Consider the following 7,991-nt stretch of genomic DNA (forward strand, 5'->3'; position numbering starts at 1 on the left):
TGGCCATTGAGTTTATTTCATGTTACGGTAGGAAATAACCGAAAATTGCTAAACTTCTGTGCTTCAAGCTAGCATGCCCGAAATATTTTCTTTGACTCCCATAAATCTAGGCCAAACAGTTCCATGCGCCGCAGATCCTTATAATTTGTGAAAGGCGGGAATTCAAACTCGGCGGTGCATTGCTGGCTATAACAGAAGAGCAATCAAGCTGCCGCGAACCAATCTTGCGTCAGAATCCCTACACCAATTTGATCTTCGGCATGCGAGAACATTTCGTTCATGGCGAGTCATCAGTCATAGCAGCCCAAGGATGATGTAGTAGACGAGGACGATCGGAAGAGCTATTAGCATGCCAAATATGACCCTGCATCAAGGCAAAAAAGAATTAAGTAAGTAATCATTTTGATCGAAACTAAACTCTTGACCAATCATATTTCATTCTCCATTTCAGATATACTTGAAGTGCTATCAGGTTTTCATCCCATAATTGGCCTCCAATTATGATTTTCCCCAATGGCATGTTTCTCGACAGCGCGCCGTACCCGATCCCCTTTTCCTCTTTTGATTTTGATCCGCTTATTTTCATTACGAAGTTTACAAAGTTATGGAGAAACAGAGCAATTCTAGTTGGGGGAAATATTTGATGTTGGTTGTTCTTGGCTTACCCGGTGCAAAGAATGGCGGCGTGAAGGTTGTACTCCTTGGCGAAGACGAACGGCACGATCCCTTGCGGCAGAGCGGCCTAGGGTCATGGCAACATGGAATTGTGATCATCATGTGTTGTGTTGTACTGCAATCATATATTTGTATGTGCCAAGAAACTAATGGCACGTACCTGGACAATGGCGATGCGCAGAAGCGTTCCCCGGAGGCCGACCGCGGCGGCGGAGACGGCCATGACCGCAGGGCCGAGCAGGAAACGGACCGCCATGGTGGCCGCCGCGACGGAGTTGCCGCAGGCGATGAGCTTGGGCTGCATGGCCATGAACAGCCCCAGGCTGAACATTGCCATCCCCAGCCCCGCGTCGGAGAGGATGGAGATGGAGTTGGCCACGATGGCCGGCATGGTGACGTGGTACCTGCGGCGACATCGGCACGGCCGTCGTCATGGCTGATCACTGATCACTGATCGATCGAAGAAGAAGAAGAAGAAGGTGGGTGATGGATCGCGTACCGGAACTCGATGAGTGACCAGACGAGGCCGACGACGCTGGCGTACGTGTTGGGGTTTCGGATCAGCCGGCGCCACACCATGGTCAGGATCAGCCGCAGCATCACGCTGGCCGGCGGCCCTCCCACCTCGCCGCCGTCCTTCTTCATCTGATCCTGCTCCTTCTCTGTCGCCTCCGTGCCGGCCTCCAGCCTCTCCAGCGATTCCTGCACTGCCGCCTCGGACTTGACGCGCTCGCCGCTGGCCGCTCCCGGCCGGTTCACTGCAACAAAGTTCACGTTCACGTAGATCATCACATCACTGATAAGGCGGAGTCAGTTTGGGGATGTGGAGAGAGACTGATGGGCTGGCGTACATCTGGAGGAGTCGGAGTTGATGGACGGCACCTCGGAGGGGGCACGCCGGCGGCTGCTGTCCTTGGCGCCGCTGCGGAAGACCGGCAGGCCGCTCACCTCGGACGCGCCGGACGCGCCGGAGCTCCAGTCGAACATGTGCATGCTGTCCTTGGGGTCGTCGACCGGCGCCACGGCCGCCGTCGATCTGCCCCGCGGCGCGTGCTCGTCGTAGCTGGCGGACGGCCTCGGCGTGTGCTGCCGCGACGAGTGCAGCGAGAAGAGGTCAGCCGCGCCGAAGCTGGACGCGCGCAGCACGCCGTGCGGCTGCGGCGGCTGAGTAGGCGGAGCCCCGCCGCCTCCCGTGGTTGCGGAGAAGTCGCCGTGGGTGAAGCTGGAGGAGCCCCTGGGCGTGTGGTTCCGCGACGAGCTCACCGAGTAGATCTCCATGCCGGTCAGGTTCGACCCGCTAGGCGGCGACGACATCCCCGCCGCGGCGCCGTTGAGGAGGGAGCGGCGGGAGACCGACGCCGTGGACCGGCGCACGACGACGTGCATGCTCCCGTCGGGCGCGACCTCGGCCTGCGCCTCGGCGTGGCTGCCGTCGAGCGACAGGACGTCCGGGTCGACGCGCACATCGGCGACGGCGGCGGCCGGGAACCTCCCCGAGATGAGCAGGCGCGCGGCGCGGAACTCGAAGAGGAACAGCAGCAGCGTGTACCAGATGATGCACTGGAGCACGACGAGCTGCACCATGAGGTCGCCGGCGTGGTGGCCGTACATGCCGACGAGGAGCGGGATGCCCATGATGAGCGTGTTGGGGAGCGTCGCGAAGGAGAAGAGCGTGACGGACCAGTCGAGCCCGGCGAAGGGGAGCGGGAGGCGCGACCATACGGCGAGCGCGGCGAGGACGATGAGCTTCTGCAGCGTGTCGGCGGCGGCGAAGCGGAGGTCCATGGCGTAGAGGTTGCTGCCGGAGATGACCTTGAAGGAGAGCAGCGGGACGGCGAAGACGGCGACGAAGCGGTTGATCCCCGCGCACTGGTCCGCGGTGATCACGCCCCACCACCGCACCGAGCCGTACGCCAGGATCATCGCCACGTACAGCGGCACGACCGCCGCCAGCACCGTGTACAGGTCATGCCACGAGATCATGGCGCCGCCCGATGACGATGATCACCGCGCCGCCGGCCGAGCGATCTTTGACTGGGCGATCAGTGGAAGGACCGATCTGGAGAGCGAGTGGATCGCGGGGGAATGCGGAGTGTCCGTGCTCCTGGGTTTTGCGGCGCGCGGGCACGGTGGGGATTATTTATACCGTGGGCCGGGTCTGGCTGGATCTCGATCGAGGCCCGCGAGGCAAGCCGAAAAGGTAAGAAGTAATATATCAAATCAAATCCAGAATGGATTTGCCACGTGTTTCTTTCTCTCTCTTCATATCACGATGAAATCTTCCAACGTTTTTCTTTCTGCATTTTCGTCACAATGAGCTGTCGAACGAGGAACTAAACTGCTCACAAGGGACGGCATGCGGTTTGACCTCTGCATTTCCGCGGCTAGATTTTTTTTCCGGATTCTATGGTGGGATGATTTAGGTGTTAATGCATGCATGTACTCTCTCCGTTTTCAAATGTAACTTTCTTTAGAGATTTCAATATAAACTACATACAGGTGTATATAAACATAATTTTAAAAGAAAATTCATTCTTTTTATTCTGTTTGTAGTCTATATTGATATCTTTAAAAAGACATACAAAGTATTCATTGTATGTTTCTACGTATACATTGTATGAATTTTCATATGTCGATACTTTCTGCATATATAGGGCATTAGATGCATGCGTCTACAAAATAGACGGAATGTATGTATGCATGTGTAGCAAAGCGCATGTGTTTAGTGATGCATGGGATCTTTCAGCGGAGAAGGAACTCACCAATGTAGCCAAAGGATAGGTGTTGATGATTCTGAATTATGTAGCTAATAAGACTGTAACATTACATGAGCCATCCTGCAACCACAACTCAGTTAGGTGCTCCCTACATGAAGTTTAGGTAAGAAAAAAAACTCTACAACTTGGCAAAAGCATACATTTTGTTTGAATGTATTTCAGGAAGGTTAATTTTTTATAAGGCACTCATTGTGTCTGAGTGTATTCATTCGTTGAGTACGTTAAAAGACCAGCGTGAAGATTTTTTTGCATACAAGTTAGACTTGGCAAGCATACGATCGAGTGGATTGACAATTTTTAAAAAGTATGCTGGGTGCATTTGGTTTTGCGCGAACTTGGGTTAATTGGATTATGACTTGTGTTACATCAGTGAAATTTGTATTCAGATTAATGGCTAGTTATGGAATCTTTCTATCCGTCTCGTGGACTCAGACAAGGGGATCCTTTATATGTGTATTTGTTTGTTTGTATGGACGGGGCTTTTTCATTGTTGTTAAAGGATGCATGTGAGAAAGGAGCTCTTCAAGATTTTCATTTGAACAAACAAGCTCCAGCTATTTCTCACCTAATTACCACCTATTGTTTGCAGATGATTTTCTCCTCTTTTTCAAGGAGTCCATCGTTCAAGCCTTAACAATTAAAACTAACGGTTTATGAGGAAGGAACTAGTCAGCTTCTGAGTCGTGATAATTGTTTGATGAAGTTTGGCAAAAAGTGCAGTGTGAAAAATCAAGTGACCACTATGATTGTTCTAATAGTTAGTGCTGAGGGTTTTGAGGATAAGTACCTTGGGTTGCCCGTGCCATAGGTTAGAATGAAGGTTGGTAAATTTCACTTGATCAAAGATAAGGCTTTAATAAGATCGTCGATTGGATTGAAAAATATCTTACTAGTGGTATAAAGGAAACTCAAATCAAGGCAGTGCTGCAAGCGCTCCCCTTGTATGCCATGCTTCTAAAACAAAACTAGTCTCATTTTGTGAGAGATCATAAGGAATTTCTAGTTGGGAAACGAATAAGATAGTTCAAAAACCCATTAGTTAGCTTGGGATAAACTTATAAGATCAAAATGGGATGGCGGCATGGGGTTCCATCTTCCATGATCTAAGATTATTTAATCAAACGCTCTTGGCAAAACAACCTTGGTGTTTATTGGTGTACCCGGACTCGTTATGTGCTAAGATAATGAAGGCAAAGTATTAACCGAGTGGTCACATCCTGGACATCGTCTTTCCATAGTCCACATCGGTGAATTGGCAAGGTATCATGCATGGCCTTTAAAAAATGTGTCATTTGGTGAGTGTTCGATGGTAACAGTATAAATAACTGGCTACCAAGAAATTCGGGCTTAAAAATTTCAACCAAAAAGAATTGATCTAAACTGAAATGGGTGTGTGGATTATTCATGAGCGGGACAAGGAGGTATGAAAATTTGCTTAGGCACTTGTTCTATCAGCATGATGCCGAGGAGATCTTAAATTTGCGTATTCAGTCTAAGGGAGAGGGTGATTTAATTGTGTGACACTATGAGAAAAATTATATGTTTTCTGGCAAAAGTGTGTATAGACTGGTCTTAAATCTCGAGGATTGCAGGGGAGATACATGAGTGGCCAGTAATGTGGCTAATGAAAAAATAGGTTTCGAGATGTTATTTGAAAGACCAAAGTTCCGCAAAAAATCAGAATTTTTGTGTGGCGGACAACGTCTAACAGTTTGGCGGTGCAGGTGAGTAGAGTTTCTCATCCAAATTATTTGAGCTTTGTGCTCTATATGTAGTGTTGAAGTTGAAAGTATTTTCCATCCTCTTGTGACTTGTCCTAAGGCTCATGCTTTGCGTTTTTCCCTGAGGAAGTGTGGAATATTCCGAAAAAGGTGTTATTCAGATTTGTGGGTCCGGACTGGCTTCTTATTTTGTTGGACAAACTTGGGTTGCCGGTGGGCGAGCAAGTCTTATTCATGTTCTGGAGAGCTTGGCATTTGAGAAACAATTTGATTTTTTGAAGGGGAAAATAATCTTTGTCCACCTTAGTTATCTTTGTGAAATATTATTGGAAGATATTCTCATCAGCCAGCGCGTGTGTGCAAGCGGATTTAAGCAACAAAGGTAAGGGGGTGACAAAAACTTAAAGGTACATTAATCTTTGAAAAGACGGTGTTCTTTGGAAGCCTCTTACCCCCTGATTATATTACGATAAATGTTGACGCTAGTTCTGTGGAGGGCATGAGATCTGCTAGCATAGGAGTTAACGCCAGGAATCATCTTGGCAAAGTCATTGTTTCTTCGTGGGACTTTATTCAGTCATGTACGTATGTATATAAAGCAGAACTTTGTGCATGCCTCGTTGGATTATACATTGGTATCATTCTTTACAAACAAATTATTTTTGGAACTGATTGCTCTTTTGTTGCATCTTTTCTAGCAAAACAATCATAGAGAGGTCTCCTCTTGTGGATCTGAAAAAGGAGGCGTTGAGCGTCTCAAAGTTCATTGAAAATCTCAAGATTATGAAGATTGAATGGCATGCTAATATAGTTGTCCATGAGATTGCTAAGGTTAGTTTTGATAGTAGGTCTAATAGTACGATTTGTAACAGTGTTTCGCTTTACGTGGCAAACTCTTTAATGAACGATTGTAAGAGCCTTTTTAATTAATTATTATATGAGAGGGGTTTAAAAAAAAGTACTCCATATATTCTGAAACATGAAGAATATGGATTATTAGGCATGTTTTTCAGCTAATTCATATCGTCATTTCTATAAATTCAATGAGCCTGGCGTGTTCCACCGACCACATGCCCATGTTCGGTCACGACTTCCTCATGGTCGAGGGCGACGACTAGGACCGCCACCGCCACATCATCACGCCCGCCTTCTCTGTAACGCCCAAGATGCGAACCTATCCTCAATTTGGCACGAGGGCCTCGTCAGGGATAGAAGCGCATCTTAGGCGTTACAAGTTGGTATCAGAGCAGTACCAACCTAGGAGCCTCCTTGATTGATCAAACTTGGCCGAGTCGAGTCTAGTGAAAAACTGCTTTGAGTCTAGTTATATATTGGAGTGTAGGATTCTTTTTTTGTTGGGGAACGTCACATGGGAAACAAAAAATTTCCTACGCGCACGAAGACCTATCATGGTGATGTCCATCTACGAGAGGGGATTTCTGATCAACGTACCCTTGTAGATCGCACAGCAGAAGCGTTAAGAAACGCGGTTGATGTAGTGGAACGTCCTCACGTCCCTCGATCCGCCCCGCGAACCGTCCCACGAACCGTCCCGCGATCCGTCCCACGATCCGCTCCGATCTAGTGCCGAACGGACGGCACCTCCGCGTTCAACACACGTACAGCTCGACGATGATCTCGGCCTTCTTGATCCAGCAAGAAAGACAGAGAGGTAGATGAGTTCTTCGGCAGCGTGACGGCGCTCCGGAGGTTGGTGGTGATCTAATCTCAACAGGGCTCCGCCCGAGCTCCGCAGAAACGCGATCTAGAGGAAAAACCGTGGAGGTATGTAGTCGGGCTGCCGTGGCAAAAGTTGTCTCAAATCAGCCCTCATACCTCAGTATATATAGGAGGGAGGGGGAGGGAAGAGGCAGCTTCAAACCCTCAAGGTTTGGCCAAAATTGGAGGTGGAGGAGTCCTACTCCAATCCTACTTGGAGTAGGATTCCACCTTCCCACTTGGAAACTCTTTCCACCTTGTGTTTTTTCCTTCTCAAACCTTATGGGCCTTAGTGGGAACTTATTCCAGCCCACTAGGGGCTGGTTTATCTCTTCCCATTGCCCATGAGACCCCTTGGGGCGTGACACCCCTCCCGATGGTCCCCGGCACCCCTCCCGGCACTCCCAGTACACTACCGATGAGCCCGAAACTTTTCCGGTGACCAAAACAGGACTTCCTATATATCAATCTTTACCTCCGGACCATTCCAGACCATTATTCTCTTTAAATGAATAATCGTATTGCAATAAACACGATCCAATCATGTTCATGCTTAACGCAAGCACCAAATAACAATTATTTAGGTTTAACACCAATCCCGATGGTAGAGGGAGTGTGCGAGTTTGATCATATCAACCTTGGAAACACTTCCAACACGTATCGTCACCTCGCCTTTAGCTAGTCTCCGTTTATGCCGTAGGTTTCATTTCGTGTTATTAATCACTTAGCAACCGAACCGGTATCCAATACCCTCGTGCTACTAGGAGTACTAGTAAAGTACACATCAACATCATGTATATCAAATATACTTCTTTCGAGTTTTGCCAGCCTTCTTATCTACCAAGTATCTAGAGTTGCTCCGCCTCAGTGACCGTTCCCCTCATAACAGAAGCACTAAGTCCCGGGCTTGGGTTTAATCTGGGGTCTCTTCATTAGTGCAGCAACTGCTTTGCCGTTTCATGAAGTATCCCTTCTAGCCCTTGCCTTTCTCGAAACTTAGTGGTTTTACTAACCATCAACTATTGATGCTCCGTCTTGATTTCTACTTTCGCAGTGTCAAACATCGCGAATCGCTCAAGGATCATTGCATCTATCCTTG

At 48.5% G+C, this 7,991-nt stretch overlaps 1 protein-coding gene across 1 annotated transcript; it reads right to left on the reverse strand.

The window, feature by feature from the left end:
• Window positions 1–294: 294 nt before the first annotated feature.
• Window positions 295–2,658, reverse strand: LOC123451451 (probable auxin efflux carrier component 3b). Its single transcript, XM_045128253.1, has 5 exons — window positions 1,527–2,658; window positions 1,175–1,433; window positions 836–1,079; window positions 666–742; window positions 295–364 (listed from the first exon to the last, which is right to left on the reverse strand). The coding sequence occupies exons 1-5, from the start codon at window positions 2,656–2,658 to the stop codon at window positions 295–297; spliced, it is 1,782 nt and encodes a 593-aa protein (XP_044984188.1).
• Between the last annotated feature and the right edge of the window lie 5,333 nt (window positions 2,659–7,991).

Source organism: Hordeum vulgare, chromosome 1H, assembly GCF_904849725.1.
Source record: "Hordeum vulgare subsp. vulgare chromosome 1H, MorexV3_pseudomolecules_assembly, whole genome shotgun sequence".
NCBI lineage: Eukaryota > Viridiplantae > Streptophyta > Magnoliopsida > Poales > Poaceae > Hordeum > Hordeum vulgare.